Source organism: Mytilus californianus, unplaced genomic scaffold (assembly GCF_021869535.1).
Source record: "Mytilus californianus isolate M0D057914Y unplaced genomic scaffold, xbMytCali1.0.p SCAF_5, whole genome shotgun sequence".
In the NCBI taxonomy this organism is placed as follows: domain Eukaryota; kingdom Metazoa; phylum Mollusca; class Bivalvia; order Mytilida; family Mytilidae; genus Mytilus; species Mytilus californianus.
Window position 1 is genome coordinate 54,067,739 of NW_026262701.1, and position 26,929 is coordinate 54,094,667.

The window sequence follows — 26,929 nt, forward strand, 5'->3', positions numbered from 1 at the left end:
TAAAATCCACACCCCGTCCCCTTCACTCCGATCCAGCTGTCTTGTAAAACCTCTCTTTTGAGTGAATTGTTTATTTGGTCTCGTCCTTAGAAATCATGTATTATTTGGCACTTGGCATCTAACAAGCAACAATCGCTTAAATATATTCTGTCTTATAAAATTTTAAAAATTGACATTTTCCTTGCAAAATAGTCGATTTTCTAGATTATACATGGTCTTACAGACCAATTATGATAAACAAAATGATGTCCCATATAAATAAAAGGAGTTGCATGTTATGTGATTTTTACTTGTTTTTATATAGAAATAAGTATCTTGATTATAATACATTTTCTACCCTTTAAAGTAATTGTACACTTACCAATGAGTTATACAAAAATATGCAATTCTTATAGATATTTGGAGATCCTTGCTAATATGTTCTTCTGTAACTATTTAACTACACTTACACCGTATCACTAAGTTGACTGTTCTGTTGTCTCCATACGCTATCCCATTACTAGCATGTATTGTAAAGTTTCCTGTATTTTCACATCTTAGAGAAGGTAGTTTTGTTGAGAAATCATTAGATTGTTTGGTATAAAGTAATGTTGGAAACTTCAACAAAGAGGAGTGTATTACTATCTGCGGATCTGGGTTACTTTCAATACGCAGTGTAATCGTTAGATGGTTGCCTTCACTGAAACTATAGATTGTAGGGCTTCTCGATCCATAAGTATAATTTTTATCACTTAACCAAAGTGTTCTAATTTTTGGAGAAACTGAAACGAAACATACAATACTTCAAAACAACGAACATATACATAATCATTGGTGTCCTTCGGCTAATATCTGCTTTTTGGTCGGATTTTTGTCTCTTTGACACATTCCCCGTTTCCATTCTCAATTTTTTTTACAGGTGGACCAGGCTCTCCGGAGCACCTGCAATCACCCCCAGTTTTTGGTGGGGTCCGTGTTGCTCTGTCTTTAGTTGTCTATGTTGTGTTTTGTGTACTGTTGTTTGTCTGTTTGTCTGTTTGTCTTTTTCTTTTTTAGCCATGGCGTTTTCAGTTTTTTTTCGACTTATGAGTTTGAATGTCCCTTTGGTATCTTTCGCCTCTCTTTTACATGATATATACATAAACACATAAATAAACGACATCAACCCTTGCCTGAAAATAACCACATTCACAGTTAAATTAATCCTACTTCACTTTTTCTAGATATATGATTTAAATTTTGCCGTTCTTTGTAAATTTAAAAGCAAAAAATATACTTGCACTAAGTTTTTAACTCCCTCATGCATACTAAATCTTATGCTTTTTTAGGTCCTTTTTGTTAAAATATTTTATGCATCTAAATTTCTAAACATTTTTTACTGACGTTTTCTTCAAAATATGTTGTTGGTGAACGCTTAAATCGTTCGTGTTTGATAAAAGGTATGTTGAGCCTGCGTATTAGTCAGAATTAAGAAGCTGAATGGGTCTATTAATACCCATGCTACACCAATCTTTAAAGACCCAAATGTTTCTAAACCCTTGTCCTACCTCCATGACAAATATGTTGTTGTCTCCGCAGATAAAGCCCCAAACAACATCGTTTTTGTGTGTAAATCACATTACATAAACTGCTTGATAAATGAGTTAGGTATTGACAATTCACTTGAAAACTCAACATATACCCCCACGACACTTACTAAAGAGGAAATCCTTGATAATCATAAGTCTGTTCTATGTTCCTTTGGAAATTCAACCAAAGATGAAGAACTGGATCTTCCACTCAATGTATTGGATACCTAAACTACATAAGTGTCCTTACAAACAACGGTATATTGCTGGGTCTTCCAAGTGCTCCACGAAACCTCTTTCTAAATTATTAACATCATTTTAATCAGCAATCAACGCCGGCCTTCAAAGTTATTGTGAAACTACCTATTCTAGAGGTGACGTGAATCAGATGTTGATACTAAAAATTTCCAAATATCTTTAAAGTACATACAATCTAAGACTCTTTTATCTTGCAATAAGTATTAAAACATTTGACTTTCCTACACTTTACACAAGTATTCCCAATTTCAAACTAAAAGACAAATTGAAAGAGCTGGTCCTGCTTTGTTAAAAAAAATAAGAATGGCCAACGTAGATACAAGTATCTTGTCTTAGGGAGGGATACATTCTACTTTGTAAAAGATCACTCTGATTCTAACAAAAAATTCTCTGAAACTGACATTATCAAGATGCTTGATTTCTTGATTGAGAACTAATTTGTAACGTTTGGAGGACGTGTTTTTCAACAAAAAAATCGGCATTCCCATGGGAACCAACTGTGCTCTTCTTGCCGACTTGTTTATTAATTCATATGAGGCTGACTTCATACAGGAATTTCTTAGGAAGAAAGAAAAGAAGTTAGCAGTATCCTTTAACTTTCCTTTCCGCTACATAGATGATGTTCTCTCACTAAATAATTCAAAATTTGGTGACTATGTTGAACGCATATATCTTATCGAACTTGGGATAAAGGATACAACAGATACAGTTACTGCCTCTTATCTTGACTCACACCTAGAAATTGACAATGAGGGTCGGTTGAAAACAAAACTTTATGACAAAAGAGATGATTTCAACTTCCCAATTGTGAACTTTCCATTTTTATGTAGCAACATTCCAGCAGTTGATACGATACTCCATGGCTTGTATTTCCTATCATGTTTTCTTTGATTGAGGGTTGCTACTCACAAGGAAGCTATTAAACCAAGAGTTCGAAGTCGTGAAGTTGAAATCATCCCTTCGTAAATTTTACGGACGACATCACGAGTTGGTTGACCGTTACGGAATATCCGTTTCACAGATGATAGCGGATATGTTCCTAATGTCGTAACTACAATTCCGTCCCATTTTCCCGAACGTGACCTACCGAATAAGACTTAATACCGGGTTTGTACTAACATGAGCAACACGACGGGTGCCACATGTGGAGCAGGATCTGCTTACCCTTTCTGAGCACCTGAGATCACCTCCAGCTTTTGGTGGGGTTTGTGTTGCTCAGTCTTTAGTTTTCTATGTTGTGTTTTGTGTACTATTGTTTGTCTGTTTTTCGTTTTCTTTTTAAGCCATAGCGTTGTCAGTTTATTTTCGACTTATGATTTGAATGTCCCTTTCGTATCTTTCGCCTCTCTTTTACAACAGTCTTTGAAGTATTTGTTTTCCTTGTGTATTTAAATTTCCCTCTAAATCAAACTGTATTACAATAAACCGTTGATTCATAATTCATAATATTTCAATTGAAATGAGGTGTCACAGTGCCGGAAAGAAAGGTAAAACATTGTATGCCTTACTGCTCACATAATAAAATTTTTAACCCTATTTCGTCGTACATAACTTTCAAATAATAACTCTTTATAGCCCTTTGTATTCTTCACTTTAATACAAGAATATATTAGCCAAAATAATCGCCACTCCCATGACATTACAATGTGATACTTAATGTGCTATGTTGCGATTGTCTACCATAGACCAACATACTAATGCAGTGTGTTTTGGTCAATGATTTCGACTGGCTAATATTCTGTATGAAATCCTTAAACTGCGCAATTACCTATTTTAAGGCATCTTTACACAAAACTCAAACAGCCTGTTGTTGTCAATGCTATCTATATTTAGAAGAAATCATAAAATTATATACTAACTACGCATTTGTTTAAATTTGTTTTCATTGTTACTTTTCAGAAGAACTTTATTTTGGGGACTGATGAGCAAAAGCGATGAAAGTGCAAAACATTGAAGAATTCCATGAGAGCGCATGCAAATTTGATTATTCACTAGATTTCCCTTTTTTTAAGACGACATGAGTTGTTTATTTGTGGACGCTTACTACGGTCAAAGCTTTATCATAAATCATCAGATAGAATAAGTAGGGGCCCTTTATAGCTTGGTGTTTGGTGTGTGAGCCAAGGCTCCGTGTTGAAGGCCGTACTTTGACCTATAATTGTTTACTTTTTATACATTGTGACTTGGATGGAGAGTTGTCTCATTGGCACTCATAGATGTCATACCACATCTTCTTATTTATATTTAATCTATTTTAAGAAAACGTAACGATTCGAAGATGACAATCTGAAATATAAATATTTGGTAAATATTTTAAGAATAAATGATTATGCAATACAGTTTAGAATTCGGTAAAAATGAAAATCATTCGATTTTATCACTATCACCCAAGACAATGATCTGCTGTTTTCTACGAAAATATAAGTAATAAGTTGTCTTAAGTTATATTTTAGTGTATTTTGCACGGACCATTGTAATGTAGATATTTCACTGTAAATACTTACAATGTACATTTACTGATATATCTGTTCTTCTACGAAGTGTTGTATTATAAGGATAAACAACTAGACAACGGTAGATCCCGGCCTTATTCTTCTTTATATTTTCTACATTTAGAGTTTCACCGGAAAGGACATCTTCAAAAGTTCTTGATTGATTCAGTTTCCATCTGAATAAACATTTCGGATTGCAGGTTGCAGTACAACGTATAGGACCTAATGTAGTTCCTTCTGTAACATTGATAGTTGTGTGTCCAGGTTTCAGCACAACATTGTCAGGACCATCTACATCAGTTAAATACCATATGATAATGTTGGGTAAAAACCATAAAAAACATTCAATTAAAAAGATAAACAGAATTACAATAAAAGAGGAAATAACTAGAGGCTCTCAAGAGCCTGTGTCGCTCACCTGTATCTACTGTGGTTTTTGAAATCATGTAAAATAAGGTTAAAAACATTAGATATCCTAAAAATGATTGAGGCCAAGTTTGGTTTAATTCGGCCCAGTAGTTAAATTTAAAGCAGGTCATGCCATTGTAGTCTTACAATAGTTACTGAAGACCCCTTATCATTATTTAAATTATTTTTCAAATTGTGTGACCATTTGAAATTGTTTTTTTACAATTTTCCCTTAGACTTCAATAGTAAACCCCTATGTTCTATTTTTAGCCATGGCGGCCATGTTGGTTGGATGACAGGGTCATCGGATACATTTTTCAATTACGATTCCCTATTGAAAATTGTGGCTTAGTTTAATTCTATTTGGCCCAGTAAATTAAGTGGAGAAGACTTCTGTAAAAGATTACAAAAATTTACGAAAAATTGTGAAAAATTGACTTCAAAGGGCAATAGCTCCTGAAGGAGTCAATTGACAATTTTGATCATGTTGACTTATTTGTAGAGCTTACTTTGCTGAACATTTTGCAGTTTACAGTTTATCTCTATTATAATATTCAAGATAATAACCAAAAACTGCAAAATTTCCTTAAAATTACCAATTCAGGGGCAGCAACCTAACAACAGGTTGTCTGATGCATTTAAAGATTTCAGGGCAGATAGATCTTGACCTGATGAACATTTTTACCTCCATGTCAGATTTGCTTTAAATGCTTTAGTTTCAGAGATATAAGCCAAACTGCATTTTACCGCATGTTCTATTTTTTGCCATGGCAGCCATCTTGGTTGATGGACGGGATCATCGGATACATTGTTTAAACACAATACCCTAAGGATGATTTAGGCCAATTTTGGCTTAATTTGGCCCAGTAGTTTCAGAGGAGAAGATTAGTAAAAGATAAAAAAAAATTACGAAAAATTGTGAAAAATTGACTTTAAAGGGCAATAAATCCTTATGGGGTCAATTGAAAGTTTTGATCATGTTGACTTATTTGTAGATCTTACTTTGCTGAACAATTTTGCTGTTTACAATTTATCTTTATCTATTATAATATTCAAGATAATAACCAAAAACTTCAAAATTTCCTGAAATAACATATTCAGGGGCAGCAACCCAACAACGGGTTGTCTGATGCGTCTGAAATTTCACGGCAGCTAGATTTTGAACTGATGAACATTTTTACGAATGTCAGATTTGCTCTAAATGCTTTAGTTTCAGAGATATAAGCCAAAAAAACTACATTTTACTCCCATGTTTTATTTTTAGCCATGGCGGCCATCTTGGTTGATGGGCGGGGTCACCGGATATATTTTTTAAACTAAATACCCTAAGGATGATTTAGGCCAAGTTTGGTTTTATTTGGCCCAGTAGTTTCAGAGGAGAAGATTTTTGTAAAAGTTAACGGACGACGACGACGACGACGAACGACGGACGCCAAGTGATGAGAAAAGCTCACTTGGCCCTTTTGGGCCAGGTGAACTAAAAACTTACCAATTAAGGCATGCAGAAGCAGGACAGATAACACATGACAAAAAGACAAAACATTAAAACAAGTTCTAAATCGTTAAACAAATAAAAACCACAGACGAAGCAACACCACCTGCATTATAAACCAGATATGAACTCAGCTGCTATAGAAGGGTTAGACATGTGTGCTCTTCTATCATGTCTAGCTCTACCAGGACATAAAATAGAAAAATTAATATGTTTTATTCATTGTTACTGCTTTACGTAAGAAAGCTACATAATTATCATGATAACGGAATATATGTAATCATCATTACATAGTAAAACAGAACAACAATATCAATTCATGTTTGAAAAAAAATGTGAATATAATAGTTTACACTATTTCATACTGATATGTGTAAAAGACTAGATCAACGATTCGCGGAATTTTAATTTAACACAATGGAAATGTTGACCATAAGAGAAATAGGTTTGACAACTCGTGAGAATGGGATATCGCTTGATATCAACTATCGAAATTGAATTCGGCTCATTTATTATTATATTGAAATTAAATAACTCGAATTAATATCTAGCGAAAACTAATCCTAACTCGTTCTGAAATCTAAAATAACCAATTTTATTTGCTAATTGAAAATTAAGCTGAATAAAATAATTTAAGGACAGCAGAGAAGATAATTCTGTTTTAATTGTTTATTACTAAGACTTAAAATAAAGAGTGAGATATTTATACTGTAAATTTATGATGTCTCTAGTCTGGTCAAAGGGTCAGAGTGTCCTACTTAACCAAACGATAAATTGTTGAAATTAGAAAACATGTTTTCACGTGCAGAGAAATTTCACTTATGACCAATGCATGATTGGATTACATCTTTCTTATTGGTCAATGATCTTGCGGGGTCAGCACGAGTTCACGTGTAAGTGCGTTGTGGTCACTTCCTTTTATCATCGGCATTTGATGTGTTAACTTGTGATTCTCATCAAACAACTTGTTAAAAATTTTGATGTGTTAACTTGTATTTCTTATCAAACAATTTGTTAAAAATTTTAATTTTATGGATAATTTTGGACTGGAGTGATTTCCTTTTAGCAATTTGAGGTAAAATCGAACTATACTTTTATTTTTTAGCTATTTTATGCTTACATTCTGAACAAACGTACAGTTAATTTTTTACCATTCTTCCGTTCGGATAGATCTCACGATTTTGATTTATGCAAAACTTGTAGCAGTTAATTGGTCAAATTCATTTCTTTGTCAAAGAGATAGTGGGTCAAATTAATTTTGGTGTTGGTGGCGACACTGTGCGTTTGCGATCAAAATGTAATTATTTACCATACTTATAAAAATTATAGCTGATGATTAACCCGATGTTGTAATTTTACAAGTTACTGAATCCTTAATAGCATCCTAATGTTTGCAGAACGTATATCCGCCTTGTGTATCTGTAGGAGACATGGTTCATTTAAATTTAACTACAAATACAATTTTTTTTTGCATAACGATAATAATACCATACATGATAGAATGCAAACTTACACACTTATATACGGTGTTATTCACGATTCAATACATTTAATCACTCTCATATAAAATGAACTCATCATAGATACCAGGATTAAATTTTGTGTTTACGCCAGACGCGCGTTTCGTCTACAAAAGACTCGAATCCCAAAAAGTTAAAAAGGCCAAATAAAGTACGAAGTTGAAGAGCATTGAGGACCAAAATTTCTAAAAGTTTTGCCAAATACAGCTAAGGTAAGAAAGAGCTAAGGTAAGAAAGAGCAAGGTAAGAAAGAGCAAGACAGTTTAAGTTTTAAGGCTATGCTATTATTTATTGGGCTACAAACCCATTTGCCTTACTTGTTTGGGTAAGGTGGACGATATTTCAATTGGTGCAGAGAGCTTGGTTTCTTGTACTTATGACCTCTGTGTATTTCCTTTTGCAATCATGTTTTATTTAGTGTTCATTGTTTTATGCTATGTCACGAAACTCATGCTTCTTTCGTAAATCTCGTCACGGTGGTTTTGTTGGAGCTTGTAATTTTGCAAGTTAGCCTAATCGCTATAATTGTTAGTATTTTAATTTATGCAGGTGTACCTTGTTTGCTTAATATTAACGGTATAAAAAGGATATGTCTCTTACCTATATCGCAACCCAATGCTTATTTATTACGAACCACTTTGCCTGTTTGTTATTATGTAGTAGGTATTGTTTATGCTTCGTTGGGAAACTCATGCTACTTTTGCAGAGGTCGTAGTAGCTTGGTCTATGACCTCTGTGTATTTGCTTTTGAAAATATGTTAGTATGTAGTGGGTATTGTTTTATGCTTCGTCATGAAACTCATGCTACTTTTTTTGCAGAGGTCGTAGTAGCTTGGTCTATGATCTCTGTATTGTTTTATGCTTCGTCATGAAACTCATGCTACTTTTAATTATTATATCGTCATCGTGATTGGTTTGGAATAAATTATTTTTGTAATCAATTATTTTGAGACATATAGCTAGATTCACATGTTTGTCAGTTTATTATACATGTTTTTAATGTATTATTTTATTATAATTATGTTTACTAGTATAATGCATGTACATGATATAGTTTGGGTTGCGATGAACGTAATTGATAATTTTTATGCCAATAATTATGCATTGTAAGGTCGTTTGCTTTTACTTTATACTAGATTTATTATTAAAAATAACAATGGACAAGACATACTGATAATATTTTAAAGTTCATACTCTTCATTTAATACATAATATATAAAAATCATGTCTGTTTAATGGTTGATTATTGAAGAAGAAGAAACTACCAAGTTTTTTTTTTTTAATGAGAATTTAAGTTTTTCCATTCTTTTACATTCTAATTTTGTTTATTTCATGCTTTAACTATGGACAAAGAGCGTTGAGTCTGGTATTGATCTACAAAAGAACTTTTTCCCATTGTAGGAAATGTGCAATAAAGCGTGATATCAACAACTTACATATACTTTCATATATCAGCGGTATGACATAGTTCCGATAATACAAACATACGAATGTTGATGGGTTGCTGTTTCACTGACATTATTTAATGTCACATACCTAATTTCGAGATTAGAATGTTTATCAAGACGTGCGAGTCATATCAACAAGAATCATTGACTAACCAAAGCCTACTTTGACTGTTTTATAAATACAAATTTACAAAATACGACTTCGATCAGCATTTGGATACACAACTGGACCCTAGTTCCAATGAAAGTCTAAAGCACCAATTGCTATTATTCCACCATCTCTTTAAAGTTGGCTATGTCGTTAATTGTCTTGGACTCTCGTAAATATACAGCACTTAGTTTTAGAAGAAGGAAAAAACAAAGACTTCTGCTGCAGTTCATGGATGGAATTGTCCTATTCGTGATTCAAGGATTGAAGTCAAATGCGTTTATCGGAATTTTACAGCATAAAAAGAATTAAGTTAGTAAAAGAACTTTATGCTTCAGCTGTTTCGGGTCAGTATTGCCTGACAAAACGTTTATGATCTTTATTTCACACATTTACAACTACCTTGTTTAGGGTCAGCATTGCCTGCCAAAACGTTTTATGATCTTTATTTCATATAATTACAAATGTCTTGTTTTGGGTCAGCATTGCCTGCCAAAACGTTTACTAGTATATGATCTTTAGTAATAAAATGCTATGCTTGTTTTGGGGTCAGTATTGCCTGCCAAAACGTTTATTATCTGTATTTCATATAATTACAACCGTATCATGTTTTGGGCCAGTATTGCCAGCCAAACGTTTATGATCTTTATTTCGTACGATTGGGGTCTATATTGCCTGCCCTCCTGCCGATGCTGTCTTTACACATTTTTCAGACTGTCAATGTGGACATTTGATAGGCTACCATTAAATTGTTTTTTTAAATTTTATGGCTCGGTTTAACTTCCTGTATGTATACATGAATTGTTCATAAATCATGTTATGTTATGGGTTCGTGTTGCTCAGACTTTAGTTTTCTATGTTGTGTCATCTGTAATATTATTTGTCTGTTTGTCTTTTTATTTTTGGCCATGGCGTTGTCAGTTTGTTTTCGATCTATGAGTTTGAATGTCCCTCTGGTATCTTTCGTCCCTCTTTTATGGTTTTTAATGTTGCCTATTTAATTCAAATTCGTATTTATTCAAATTATATATATATATATATATTTAAGGACTTTATGGTTTATCCCAATTATGTACTAAATGCTATGGTCTTTAGAGGTAAACCCATCACAAACTAAAGTTTTTATATTTAACTAAACTTGTTATTAATTAAATGGGTTTTTCTCTTTCGAGAAAAAATTTAGAGTATGTGTCAAAAGTTATAAATATTTCCTCGGTTAAAATTTACATCATTTAACTTTAATCATGTTCATCGCAAGGTAAATAAAAACTATACGAAAAATCACTAAAGGCTGGAATATTATTTCAAAGATATTTTTCATTTTACAACTTTATTACGACCGTATACAATATAAACCTTTTAAAATGTATTGCATTGTAATACCAGTATGTTCAGAATAAGTTCTGTAGCATGCCAGGAAGAAAATGAATATGAATTCATTTTGTATATTTATTTATTTATTCATTTATTTATTTATTTATTCATTTATTTATTTATTTATTTTTATTATTATTATTATTATTTTTTTTTTCAATAGAAAAATCAAATTCCCGATGTATATTAAGTATATTTTAAAGTGTAAATTAAAAGTCCCCAAGCTTATCAGTGCTGGATAAGTAAGTTTGGTGGATTATAGTAGTATTATCGATATAAATCATTACTATTAATATTAAATGGTGGTATTCACCAGTCATTAAATTTCTAAAAAGCTGTATATTCAAGATTATGACTAAAGCTTAACTTTTTACCGAATCATGAGTTTCGCAAAATATTTCTAAAGTCTCTTATCAATAATAACAAAAATAACTGAAGTTAAAAAGGTCTACATTAGATACTTATTTACTAATTTCAATTTAAAACCTTTTTCCTTACGACATTTAATAAATCTATGATCTTTATACAATTTTGATTGTTAAATGTCAAGTGTAGTATGAGAATCAGTTGCTCATGATCCCATATAGAAATAGTCAGATATAAAACTTCGTATTTAGAAAAAATCCAGGGCTTCGTAAAAATTTACTTCTATTTTGTTTGAAGATTTAAGATTAAAGATAAAGTTTCGGTTAATTAATGTACTAATTGTCCGTACTAAAATATTAAAGGGAAACTATTATTAAATGTCTAGATGTAAGAAGAAATATGAATTCTGAAACATATACTTAACGACGATTATATTGTAATTTTATTGCTGTGGTCCTGACCGGATTAAAATTTACACCTTTAATCATTTTTATCAGTAAGAGATAATTTAAAAGTTATATCTTGGTATATGATCATATGAACTTTTAATATTTCTGCTCAATGTGGAAACGTTTTACAAAAATAAAGTGTTATTTTTTGGTGTACATGTATGTGAATGTCAAGTTATATATAAATTGTATTCACGTCGCCAGAGTCCTCGGGTGGGGGATCCACTCTTTTAGCCTAAGAGTGGATTTGGGAATCCACTCTTTCAGCTTAAGAGCGGATTTGTGGCAGATTTTTCTCCCCACCTTTGCTATTCTTTTTCATTTATTCAATTGATATGATATTAGTTGATGTAATTTCGTATTAATTATGTAATATTATTTCATATTAAATATGAACTTTTATGTCAAATGTCTTATTTGCAAAATGTATTTTTTGCATTTTATGATTTTGAATAAATGACCTTTTTTCGTCAGTTTAGTTTTTATATCATATAGCAAATCAAGCTCAGACTCTGGCCTGTGTATACATAGTATGATTATGGTATCTAGATGTCTGTCTTAAAAGCACGTTCCGTAATGTGCAAATTTATGCTGGTTGGTAAATAAACATTAAATAAACAATAGTTATAGCCTTCAATATGTAAGAGCAATATTCATTATATTATAGCATTTGCGAGTCTTGTATAGACAATGAGTGTAGCATTAAAATGACACGCATGTCTATCTCACAACAATTGACATCAAAGATTTATTAAATTATTATACTTACAATAAGGATCCAAAGTAACAGCATCACTCATGATAGAAACTTTCTTGCGATCATCAGTTGCCTGACAAGATATGTTCATGCCTTTATCCGACTTAGCAAGGGTGTTTATTATTAACTTATTGTTTTCATCATCACCTCTTCTGTTTCCAAAAAACTGATACGACAAATTTGAAGGTATATACCCAGGCCATCTTTGCACTGTTGAATGACATGTAAAGATAACTCTACTGTTGACAAATGGATGCTCGGGGCTAATGGTTAAAGTTGGATCCGTTGGTTTAGCTATAATATTTATCAACAATTCTATTAGCGTTAAGAGATGATAATGTAAAACATTATATTTGTAAAATATATCATAAATGTATTTAATACGATGATACTAAAAAAATCGTATCAAAAAAATTGTGGAAACAATTAGAAAACACTAGGCTGACCTTAAAAGTTCGAATTTAAGTATATGTCTCTGAAATCAAACTGTGTTTCAAAAAGAGGATGTGTTTAGTTTGAATATATTTCATTGCTCAAAATGACACATGAATTATACACAAGTGTACAACTTAGTTACGTCTTCTCCAAAGGAAGGATGTGTTAAAAGTGATTATCTGACCACCGAAATTACAAACTTATGTTTCAACACTTATTAAATGCATCGGCCCTCTCAATTTTGTATTGATTTTATTGATAAATGAATAGAAGGGTAAATTCTAGTAATTTTCATGCAAAAATTTTAATTGTGCTATCTCTATAATACAAGCATATCGAAATTGACGTATTTGATATATATAGCCATTTTGCACATTGGTTATGTAAAATAAAGAAAAAGTAGTCAAAACCTTTATTAAAACATATTTGCACAACAAGAACAAAGATGAATGAGACATCTTGTAGCAATATTTTTGTCATGAGGTGAAATTCAAAAATGCAAATGATGATTTCAGACAGACTTATATCTGGGAACAGCTAAAGGATGGTGTCACATGTAGAAAACTTCTTTCTTTTCAAATTCAAGCCATACAATACCTTTTCCTTTCTCTAATTGACATAAATTTGATTTAATGTAACATGGCTATAGTTTGTTGAAAACATCTCCGCTTCATGGATAACACAGCAATAACATTAAATACTCATTTATAAAACTTATCTACTCATTTTTAAACATATTTATATGGAATGATTGTGCCAATTAAGTAGCCAATATGTTTCTGACATTGGCCTACTGTTTGGTCAAATTTATATAATATATATATTTCCCCTCAGCCTTTAGTCAGAAATTACCCCTTGGTACCACTTTTTGGGGTAAAAAGTGAATTAAAGCAGACTTTATAAATACTAAGTTCTATATATACCAATTAACCAGACTGAGAATAAGAAAATAAAGTGAAGAAGAACAAAAAAGATATTGTTCAAATATAACAAACACCGGCACATATTCGTATGTCGTAAGAAGTAATTAAAAATGAAATATAACCATTTTGAAGCCCTTTGGAAATTTCATAATACACAGGACTACATAAGGGGTCGAAACATTTAATTTAATAATGTTGTACATCACAAACCCAGAAATGGTAGCCGATTTTGTTTTCAAATTGTTATCATCCTTGTTTAATCATTTTAACTGTTGCTTTTATAATAGTTTCAACATTACCATTTTTTATTTAGAAAACTAACTTTATTTGGAACATTTTAAGATGGAATCGTGTTACGCTTATTGACTACCACAAGTTGCTGCAAGATTGAAAATTGATTCCAACAATAATTTCTTCATTGGTATCAAGATAATAAACGTAATGTTTATTAATGTCTTTTAAAATCATATTAGTTTGAACTAGCTGTCAGTAACCGCGAGTACTCTCAGATCTGTACTTAGTGTATTTTTGTTTTTGGGATATATGTACCCGTCCACGTCCACTCTGTGTTTTTGTTAGATGTATTTCTGTTTAGTCATCTGAAGAGTTAAGCATTTTTCAACTGATTTTTATAGTTTGTTCTTATGTTGTACTGTTACACCACTGTCCCAGGTAAGGGGAGGGTTGAGCGCTCACAAACATTCTTTATGTGCCTGTCCCAAGTCAGGAGCCTGTAGTTCAGTGGTGGTAGTTGTTTCATGTCTGTCATATTTGTTTTTCGTAAATTGTTTTGTTATAAATTAGGCCGTTAGTTTTCTCAATTGAGTTGTTTCATATTTTTCATGGCGGGGCTTTTTATAGCCGACCATACGGTAATGGTTTTTCTCATTGTTGAAGGCCGTACGGTTGCCTATAATTGCTTACATCCACTTCATTTGAACTTTGGTGGATAGTTGTCTCATTGACAGTCATACCACATCTCCTTATTTTTATGTAGGTCACATATTGCAATGTAGTATCATTATTGTTGTAATTACAGAAGAGAAGTAATATATTTCCAGGTCTCAGAAGAGGTGTTTAAACACACTGAAGTAAACAATAATATACATGTAAACATATAAAATGATTCGTGTGCAATACAGATTATGGTTAATCTTTTTGTTAAGTTAAAATCACTGAGTCCCGTTATAAATTTTGCAAAAGGTCTATTCATAACTTTCTATTTTCAATTGATTGATTGTTGGTTGCTTAACGTCCAGTGGCAAATATTTCGTGCATGTCCAGGACGAGAACAAATTAACAATTAATACGTTCGGGATGATGGTTGGGGAAATTTAGACTGCCACTGGAAAATGGGGATATAGTGGATAGGGACAGAAATTTGGCCTTGCAACAGGCTACCTACGGACCCCTCAAAGAGTTGTCGCAAGGGTTCTTAACGTGCAGCGAGCATAGCACTCTCTCTACACGAAACATCGGATTTAACGTCCCCATTCTGACCGGACGTGTCTGCGTACTTGATTTATCCCGCACAACCAAACGGACGACCCACCATGGCAAGGGTTTTACTGCCGGTCGGAAGAAGACCTGTATTGACAATAGTTCTATTCCCCAGTCACCCTTGTTTTGAAAAGAAATCTAATCTGTTCTGTTTATGCAGCTACAAAATATACATATACCGACCGGAAATGTTTAATTTTTGGACGAAGTATGGTGATATCGGACAAAATGGTGGCCGGCCGGGGAAAAATAAGTACCATTTGTGTATTCACTTTATTCTACAGTCTTTAACCTTAATCCTTGAAACATTGTGACATTGGACCATTGGACACAATTCGAACTTGCACACCTAACATTATGGGAATTTTAGAGGCATTTTTTTTCTATTTTTCCGGACATGTTAATATTTCAAATTTGTTACCAAAGGCTGTACTAATTTTGTGTAATAAACACCTCTAAAAGCCTTGAATTTTCCCTGAAATATTACACATACATTTGAGTTGTGGCCCTGCTATTTAGGAATTATTTGGGGAATTTTGTCACATTTTTTCTGTATAATCACTTAGTCATTTCCAGCTCAATTTAAAGAAAAAAATATTTTATGTTATTTTCTTGTATTGAGACAATACATATATATATAGATAAATTTTGGTTTGTTTCTGGTTAGCTCTGTAAAGTAATAAAACTCAAGTTCTGACTTTGCACCTTAATAAAGTATGATCATCGGAAAAGTTAGTTATCTAATTCTGCAGACATGCTTATTTTATATCCTGATTTTTATTAATTTTGATATCATACTTGTTACAACTAATAAACAGCACCGATTCACATTTAGATCATCCCTTGATCGATATAGCCCAGCATCAGTCGTCTCCACACGTATGATGGTTATGTTTATAGTGCTTACATCCTTTGATTTTTCTCCTAGTTTGTATTTCTTCTTATCAGAATTATGAATTAAAGTGCCAAACTGCACTGCATATATTAATTTAGTTGGCGCATAAACAGAAATTGCACTGTTATCTGTAAAACCGGTCCTCCATGATAATTCAACATTTTCCTCGATTTCAGCAGTAACTGTGGTATCTGTAAATATAATTCCAATTTTTATTCCAACACAATGGGAAAACTAGTAACGAAAGCATTAACAAATGAATCTTATTTTTTGAATAACTTTTTGAAAATAAACAAAACAGTGTTTATCAAAACAATGTGACGATGATATATTTATAACTTGCGGTATTGCGAGTCAAGCTCACAAAAGGATACCCATCACCATTGTCATTAGCACGTATTGACCTCGAGCTTGCAGTCAGACATTCAAACTATGTATACAACACATCTTCTAGAAGCAGGCACCACTAATATAAAGTTTAATCAATATATTGCAAAATATTAAAAAATCTGTGTCGGACACGGTTTTGTTTGTTTGATTATATGCATGTAATGTTGAAATAAGTTTGTGACATTGACCTCGTTGGTAGACTTTCAAGCATAATCGATATCCTTCAGAGCATTCAACTGTTCTAAGTTGGACAAAATCTGAAACTAACTGTGACCTTGATATTGCAGACTTTGTTTCGGACACACCGCATTCAACTGTTCTAAGTTGGACAAAATCTTAAACTAACTGTGACCTTGACATTGCAGACTTTGTTTCGGACAACCCCCCCCCCCCCCCCCCTGGTGGTGGACAATAACAGCTTAAAACATAATTAATATCTCTCTAGGCTCTCAAAATTTCTAACTCGCCTAGAACTTTTATATTTGAAAAAAGATGTTCATGGGCTTTAACCTGAAGACAGACATTCGTAGCAAATCCGTGACACACAACTGGACATTTAAAAATTCCAGTAAAATTCATACTCTGCAAAGCCTTCAAAGATCTGAGTCGGACACGACTTAGTATATTTGAATATAGAGATGCAAACTTTAATTAAGTTATTGACTTTGTCCTAGCAGACGGACTTTCAAAATTATTCAAAATAAACCTAGTAATAATGGGCTAGAATAATGCAAAGTATCAATTATATAATTCATGGCTTTCAATAGTCATGAAACAACACGACTTGTAGAGACTGACAGACACAAGGACAGATAGCCAGATAGAAAAACAGATAATAGACAGACAAATAGACAAACAGACAGAAAGAAAGAAAGGTAGGCCGACAAATAGACGAGATAGACGGAAACACGGACATAATGATTTCTATATATCCCTAGAACTTCACATATTGGCTTACATTAGATGTTTGCGTACAAAATGGACCATAACCATTGTTTTCAGTTGAATGATTGAATTTCAGAAGTGTTTCCCTACCATAAACAGTTTAAATCTCCACACTTATTTATTAAAATAACTATATATCGCACAATGTTCACATTTAAAATAAAAACAAAATTTATATACAGTGTAATAAAGGTTTATTTAGCACATCATAGAGATGAATGAACTGAACTTTAAAAAACAAATCACACCAAAAACAAAAATACGATTCAATGGTTTCTCCTAATAAACACAAACTAACACCAAAATGTTCTTCTGTCTTTGGATATACGTTACAGCACACTATTACGGCTGTCTGTCGGTATATCGAGAAAAATTATCGTGAGAGAATAAGTAACGGTGGTGAAGTATAGCGATAGGATCGTGAAATAGTTCTAGTATGGGATCGTGAAGGCAATCTTATCGAGTAGACACATACAAGGTCAATAGATAATCTTATTTACTGCATTATAATGACAAATTTAAAAAAAAATCAAACTGTCTGTCAAACATTATGAGCAGTATGTGAGAAAATCACCGTGTTTTTTTTAAAACCTACAAAAATTGCTCTTCAACATGTCAATGACATAAAAATTGTAAACATTTAAATTGTAAATTGTAATCAGGCCGTTAGTTTTTTTGTTTGAATTGTTTTACATTTGTCTTTTCGGAGCCTTTTATAGCTGACTATGCGGTATGGGTTTGGTCATTGTTGAAGGACGTACGGTGACATATGGTTGTTAACTTCTATGTCATTTGGTCTCTGGTGGAGAGTTGTCTCATTGACAATTAAAACACATCTTTTTATTGTTATATAAACATGATTTTTTTTTCATTTTATGAATAACTAAATTACTACTCTCTGAACATTGTCGTTCTATATTAGCGTTTCAAATGGCTCTCAAAAGTATTTTGAAGTACAGGTAACTTAATAAGAAAGTAGGTCGAAATTGGAATATTTCTATACATTTGATATTTATGACTGTGAAAGATCGGGTACCAATTTTTTGTGATTGTGAAAAGGACCATGAAAGAGCCGGTGTCGCTAATTTTTCATTCAATTTGCACATATTATTGAAAGTGTTCAAATTTTTTGTAATTATATGAAAATTTATTATGACTTTTTCCTGTTCGCTTTTTTGTTGAGAGATGATCCGTTAGGCTATGATAGTTTAATACTAAGGTCTAGTTTCTTAATAAGACAATGCCGAATAGTCCGTGGTTCCCTAAAGCAATTTCTGCCTGTCACTCTGTCCGTCAGCATCGGTATAACGTTATTAAAGTCAAGGGTGCGTCATACGATATCCATAATGTTTATGGATAGTATTGATATCTATAAGAGAAATATATTTGTCGATTTTGTATGAAAAAAGGAGGAACATTTTTGTAAAATATAAAAAATAATCACAAATTTCGAGAAATATCTTTTTGAGCTAGAAATTCAATGGAAAATAATAACAGATTCCGGACATTTGAAATTTGCTGCATGTGAAAATGTGGTTAAAACTTTTTAATTTTTTTTATTTTAAATTAAGAAATTATTATTTCATCTTTGTGTGCAATGATTTTCAACAATTATTTATATTCAGGTATAATATGAAATCTAGATTGATTCCCAGTGTCAAATTTTCGATTAAACATCTGAATAAAAAAAAACTGACAAATATGAATAAACTCTTTCTGTTCTAACTATATATATAGGGTCTATATCAAACTTGTGCATTGCGGTATTCTAAATTGATTATCGGTGTCCAATTTGTGTTAAAAACTGAGCTTTTATGTGAAAAAAAGCCATGAAATTTGAAAATAATCTTTTTGTGTTAGCATTTTTAACTAAAATTTAAACACAGTTATTATATGCCATTTTGAAATGATGTTGCCAAATAAAAACTGCATAGATTGCCATTTTCGAAATGACCGTTAAAAAATATGAACAATCTCGTAGAATAAATTTAGTATATAAAAATAACATATCCCGAAAAATTTCCCGGTTTAAATTTGTTGTGTTTCAACGTTTCAATGCCATGCAATGTCCAAATAGCGGCGTTGGAAACAATGAACGACACGATTAAAAGAAAGTCCTGCCTTTATTGTATTACATACGCTAAGCTAGATTATTTACGTTCGAGCTGGAAAAAAAGTGTTATCAGTTCGTATTAGATAGTGTTAGCTGTAAGTACTAGTGCTGCGTGCTAAGCGTAAATTAATTGACTATCACTTTTGATTAAAAACATTTTTGGAGATACATACCATGAGATAAAAAACTTATGTTAATTTATTACATTAATCTCCAATCTGAGCGAGACCTGATATGTCCGCAAGATAATTTTCTTCTGCTATGCATCACCAGGCAAGCGAATCCCAATATGTTAGGATCGGGAATAGAACACAATCGGTACAAACTAAGCTAGGAAATCTAGATGTACGTAATTTGAAATGTTGACCACCTAGTAGGGTACTATGACGTATAACAGTGGGCTCAAATTCAATGTATGACCAGGAAAGACACCCTTCGACCACTGTCGCTTCGAACATTCGCTAATGCCCTTAAAATTATAGATACAAACATCCTCTTTTCGACAAGTTTTTGTGATTGTGACAAGGACCATGAAAGAGCCGGTGTCGCTAATTTTTCATTCAATTTGCACATATTATTGAAAGTGTTCAAATTTTTTGTAATTATATGAAAATTTATTATGACTTTTTCCTGTTCGCTTTTTTGTTGAGAGATTATCCGTTAGGCTATGATAGTTTAATACTAAGGTCTAGTTTCTTAATAAGACAATGCCGAATAGTCCGTGGTGCCCTAAAGCAATTTCTGCCTGTCACTCTGTTCGTCAACATCGGTATAACGTTATTAAAGTCAAGGGTGCGTCATACGATATCCATAATGTTTATGGATAGTATTGATATCTATAAGAGAAATATATTTGTCGATTTTGTATGAAAAAAGGAGGAACATTTTTGTAAAATATAAAAAATAATCACAAATTTCGAGAAATATCTTTTTGAGCTAGAAATTCAATGGAAAATAATAACAGATTCCGGACATTTGAAATTTGCTGCATGTGAAAATGTGGTTAAAACTTTTTAATTTTTTTTAATTTTAAATTAAGAAATTATTATTTCATCTTTGTGTGCAATGATTTTCAACAATTATTTATATTCAGGTATAATATGAAATATAGATTGATTCCCAGTGTCAAATTTTCGATTAAACATCTGAATAAAAAAAAAACTGACAAATATGAATAAACTCTTTCTGTTCTAACTATATATAGGGTCTATATCAAACTTGTGCATTGCGGTATTCTAAATTGGTTATCGGTGTCCAATTTGTGGTAAAAACTGAGCTTTTATGTGAAAAAAAACCATGAAATTTGAAAATAATCTTTTTGTGTTAGCATTTTTAACTAAAATTTAAACACAGTTATTATATGCCATTTTGAAATGATGTTGCCAAATAAAAACTGCATAGATTGCCATTTTCGAAATGACCGTTAAAAAATATGAACAATCTCGTAGAATAAATTTAGTATATAAAAATAACATATCCCGAAAAATTTCCCGGTTTAAATTTGTTGTGTTTCAACGTTTCAATGCCATGCAATGTCCAAATAGCGGCGTTGGAAACAATGAACGACACGATTAAAAGAAAGTCCTGCCTTTATTGTATTGCATACGCTAAGCTAGATTATTTACGTTCGAGCTGGAAAAAAAAGTGTTATCAGTTCGTATTAGATAGTGTTAGCTATATGACTTTTTCCTGTTCGCTTTTTTGTTGAGAGATGATCCGTTAGGCTATGATAGTTTAATACTAAGGTCTAGTTTCTTAATAAGACAATGCCGAATAGTCCGTGGTGCCCTAAAGCAATTTCTGCCTGTCACTCTGTCCGTCAACATCGGTATAACGTTATTAAAGTCAAGGGTGCGTCATACGATATCCATAATGTTTATGGATAGTATTGATATCTATAAGAGAAATATATTTGTCGATTTTGTATGAAAAAAGGAGGAACATTTTTGTAAAATATAAAAAATAATCACAAATTTCGAGAAATATCTTTTTGAGCTAGAAATTCAATGGAAAATAATAACAGATTCCGGACATTTGAAATTTGCTGCATGTGAAAATGTGGTTAAAACTTTTTAATTTTTTTTATTTTAAATTAAGAAATTATTATTTCATCTTTGTGTGCAATGATTTTCAACAATTATTTATATTCAGGTATAAAATGAAAAATCTAGATTGATTCCCAGTGTCAAATTTTCGATTAAACATCTGAATAAAAAAAAACTGACAAATATGAATAAACTCTTTCTGTTCTAACTATATATAGGGTCTATATCAAACTTGTGCATTGCGGTATTCTAAATTGATTATCGGTGTCCAATTTGTGGTAAAAACTGAGCTTTTATGTGAAAAAAAGCCATGCAATTTGAAAATAATCTTTTTGTGTTAGCATTTTTAACTAAAATTTAAACACAGTTATTATATGCCATTTTGAAATGATGTTGCCAAATAAAAACTGCATAGATTGCCATTTTCGAAATGACCGTAAAAAATTATGAACAATCTCGTAGAATAAATTTAGTATATAAAAATAACATATCCCGAAAAATTTCCCGGTTTAAATTTGTTGTGTTTCAACGTTTCAATGCCATGCAATGTCCAAATAGCGGCGTTGGAAACAATGAACGACACGATTAAAAGAAAGTCCTGCCTTTATTGTATAACATACGCTAAGCTAGATTATTTACGTTCGAGCTGGAAAAAAAAGTGTTATCAGTTCGTATTAGATAGTGTTAGCTGTAAGTACTAGTGCTGCGTGCTAAGCGTAAATTAATTGACTATCACTTTTGATTAAAAACATTTTTGGAGATACATACCATGAGATAAAAAACTTATGTTAATTTATTACATTAATCTCCAATCTGAGCGAGACCTGATATGTCCGCAAGATAATTTTCTTCTGCTATGCATCACCAGGCAAGCGAATCCCAATATGTTACGATCGGGAATAGAACACAATCGGTACAAACTAAGCTAGGAAATCTAGATGTACATAATTTGAAATGTTGACCACCTAGTAGGGTACTATGACGTATAACAGTGGGCTCAAATTCAATGTATGACCAGGAAAGACACCCTTCGACCCCTGTCGCTTCGAACATTCGCTAATGCCCTTAAAATTATAGATACAAACATACTCTTTTCGACAAGTTAGGCTCCTGATTGCATAATTGTCTTTGATGTCAAGTTATGTTTTCCTCTACAGTGAAAACAGGTCTAAATAAGTGGTTATATATATATACATTGTTTTTGTAAATTGAAATGTTTTTTTGTTAAATATAAATAGAAAGCGCTAGCATTTTAACATATATGTTTTTGTTATTTTCCTCTGTGAATGGCCATGTAAGTACTACTTGTATACAAATATAAATATGATAAGTATTATTTGTAATTGAACTTTTTTTAAAGGTTTTGTAGAAAATGAGGTGATAAATTACAACCCCCAAAAAGTTATGTTCTTATTAAGATATCATTCGCTTCAATCAATTAAAGTACATCAATGATAAAAGAAATTAAATTTTCTTTTCTGTTGATAAATAAAATAAAATGTGGTATAATTTCCAGTTAGACAACTATCCACGGGAGACTAAATAACGTAGATGTAAGCATTTATCGGTCACCTACAAGCCTTCAAACTGTACGCAAAACCTATACAGTCTTGTCTGGTCACGTTTGATTTCACGATCAAAATAACACGTTGCCTGATCTCTTACAATCACTTTTGATTAAAAATCAACAAAATCCTTCTTTTAAAACCATAAAATAAATCTTTTCAAGGAAAACATCACTTCCTTTTCACTGAACCATCTGACAAACAAAAGATTTAGTTTTAAATATCATGATTTATGGGAATGTGACCATTGTAGATTCGAAACTTGTTTTTTCTTTTATGATTCTTATACGGGTAAGTGTCCCCTTTTGTGTTTTAAGAAGTACTGCATTTTTTCTGTTACCTAAATGCACAGTATTATCACTGAACCATTTTGACAGACATGTTTCTTTTGTCTGATTTTTTCCGCCTTTTGCTTATACAACGGATATTTTCACAGATTTTGTAGTTGAATTCCTTTTAATGGCATTCACGATCCGATCCCAGATCTTTCACGATCCGATCGCAATGCTTCACCATCGTTACTTATGACAAATGACAGCCAACGGTGAATATACATGCAAAAAGGTTCATTTATCAAAATGTGAGTGTCCACGTGACTGTTACCTCTGAATGCAAAAATGATTTATTAATCAGTATTTTCACATGTTTAATTAATGATGTGAGTTGTTGTCTATGTGCACCTGTAAACATGTATGAAGTTATCAAAAAAGGGAGACAGCAGGGTTTATCAATAAGTTGCCAATTTGATAAATTGGTTAATATAAAAAAGAAGATATGGTATGATTGCCAATGACACAACTCTCCACAAGAGACCAAATGACACAGAAATTAACAACTATAGGTCACCGTACGGCCTTCAACAATGAGCAAAACTTGTTTTACTTTTCGGTTGTGAAATTTGAGGATTTGGAAATAATGAAATAATAGAGTTCATTTGAAATTTTGTAAACTTCTTCTCCATCTAAAATCCTCCATCCCGAAATGTGTTATATATGGAGAATAACGACGTTATCAAAGTTCGCATGTTTTCCTACTGGGCAAAGTTGTATTTGAGCTAACCCAGTAAATTGTGAAGATTTTTTTTTTATTTAATGAATAATCATAATAATAATAATAATAAACATAATAATAATAATAATAATAAATAATAATAATAATATAATAATAATAATAACAATAAATAATAATAATAATAATAATAATAATAATTATCATCATCATAATCATAATCATAATAGTAATCATAATAATAATAAACAATAATAATAATAATAATAATCATAATAATCATCATCATCATCATCATCATCATCATCATCAGCATCATCATCTTCATCATCATCGTCATCATAATCATCATCATCATCATCATCATCATCATCATCATCAGCATCATCATCATCATCATCATCGTCATCATAATCATCATCATCATAATAATAATCATAATTAAAAAGTAAAATAATAATAATAATAATATGATAATAATAATAATAATTGAAAAAAGAATAAGAAGAGGAAAATAAAATAATAATAATAATAGTAATGATAATTATAAAAATTATAATAATAAATATAATAATGGTTATGATAATGTCGTTAATTATTTTCGTTTTTTTTTATTTAATGAATAATAATAATAATAATAATAATAATAATAATAATAATAATAATAATAAATAATAATAATAATATTAATAATAATAAAAATAATAATCATATTCATAATCATAATCATAATCATAATAATAATCATACTTGAAAAAATAGAATAATAATAATAATAATAGAAAAAAATAAGAAGAGGAAAATAAAATAATAATAATAATAATAAAAGTAATGATAATTATAAAAATAAAAATAATAAATATAATAATGGTTATGATAATGTCGTTATTTATTTTCGTTTTTCACGGTCGTTTAAATTTAGACGTGTCAAAGGAATGAATGATGGATGCTTTACGTAAAATTTTATTTTTTGCATGTTGTTTTAATGTCAGAAAATACAGAAGATTTACAAAACATATTAGAAGTATTAAATGTATGGTGTAATAAGAATTGTTTAATAGTCACTCTAAGAAAAGTATATCTCAAGTTATCAATACTTAGGTTTATTGGTAACTGAGTTTATAGACTACCAACTGATGGCAAAAGCTGTAGCAGGTCAGCAAGTAGATCACTAGGTCTACTTATTGTTAAATGTAAAGCATATGGTGGTTTCCAACACAATATCTACACAATATGATATTGGTGGTTTAAAAATGGTAAATTTAAAAGCATTTATACACGGACTGAAACTTACATGGATAAGAAGGCTGTATAACTCAAATTCAAAGTGGGTGAGATTAGTCTCTATTGTGGAGCAAATAAATTTTATTGAACTACCGATAAGTTACATTGGGCCCATGAAAAGGTCATTAAAAAAATTTTGGCAAGAGGTTTTTGATGCTTGGAAAACCCTTAATCAAATTAAAAACCCGAGATGTATTGATGAAGTTCTATCTTATCCTCTATGGGAGGTAGAAAACATTATAATTGGTGGTTCAAGTGTTTATTATAAAAACTGGGCTAAGGCTGGAATTTCGACAGTGCATGACTTGTTAGATAACCAGGGCAAAATTATGTCTTTTCAAAATTTCCAACAACTATATCAATTTAGACCAAACTTTTTACATTATTATGGAATAGCACTCAAAGGACATGTACGAAGTATTGAAATATATTACTTTTGCTGCAAAGGAAAAATGGAAAAACCATCGTAATATGACTGGTACTAACTGGAAAAAAATACACACTTCGTGTACAAAATATACTAGAAGCACTAAGCTTTGCTGGTTCCAATAATTATCCATAGAATTTTTGGGAACTAATACACTACTTTACAAGACGAAAAAATAAACAGTAACAATATATGTAAATTCTGCAAAGAAGAGAACCAGAGACCACAGAACATATATTTTGGAGCTGTCATATGGTCTCCAGTCTCTGGCATGCACTAAACAACTGGATTTTTGAAATGACAAATATTGAACTGCCATTGAACATGTTGAATATCAAAATTATTCTATTTGGTAACTTCGAAAATATTAAATTGAATTTTGTTAAAATAAGATTATTTTGCTTACAAAATTCTATATTTACCGAACAAAATTACAAGAAGTATTGCCAAATTTAAATGCTTTAAAAAATTATTTAAAGGAACACGTGAACTTAGAGAAATTCATTTCATTTAAAAACCTCTCTGAAGAGGAATATAACAAATACTGGAGTCCCTGGATCACCATTATAGACCAATTAATAAATGTCGGATTTTGGTTTATCAATTTTGATTTAAACACCTCAATTAGATATTCCAAGAACGAATTAAGATTCCATTGTTTTTAGATAATTAGTTATGCTTAACCTAATGTTACATCATTATATATTCAATTGTTGTTTTTGATTTAAAACTTCCTTGCTTTGAATATGCCATTCTGTATACCTTTATTCATACATGTTGTGCTAGTCTATTTGTTACAAGAAAGAAAATTCATTATAAAAAAAACAATATCTACACAAAATTGTTTGATACGATGGTCAGGTCTGTCAGTTCGTCTATTTGGAGCACTAGAGATGTTTAATGCATCACAGTAGTGCAGAACCGTGTCATGCGTTTTACATGGGCGTTGGAAAATATACCCCTTATGGTGGTGTGTATGGTGACATGGATTGGTAACCACCAGTTAAACAGTGGACAAATATTTTAGACACTAGTCAAAATATACAAATATGGAAAGCAATAGAATTGATAATAACTTACTAGGTTTTTAAATGGTCAGTGATAAAAGTCAGTTGTAAATTAAAAAAAAATGTTGCTATT

General features: G+C 31.4%; 1 protein-coding gene across 1 annotated transcript in view; it reads right to left on the reverse strand.

Annotated features, from left to right (window-relative positions):
• The window catches only part of LOC127702624 (nephrin-like), a 65,906-nt gene that overhangs the window by 21,614 nt on the left and 17,363 nt on the right, over positions 1 to 26,929 (reverse strand). The window contains exons 3-6 of the mRNA XM_052206896.1: positions 15,916 to 16,203; positions 12,272 to 12,553; positions 4,310 to 4,588; positions 450 to 761 (exon numbers count right to left, since the gene is read on the reverse strand). Of these exons, the coding sequence (XP_052062856.1) occupies positions 450 to 761; positions 4,310 to 4,588; positions 12,272 to 12,553; positions 15,916 to 16,203 (1,161 nt within the window). The remainder of the gene's footprint in view (positions 1 to 449; positions 762 to 4,309; positions 4,589 to 12,271; positions 12,554 to 15,915; positions 16,204 to 26,929) is intronic.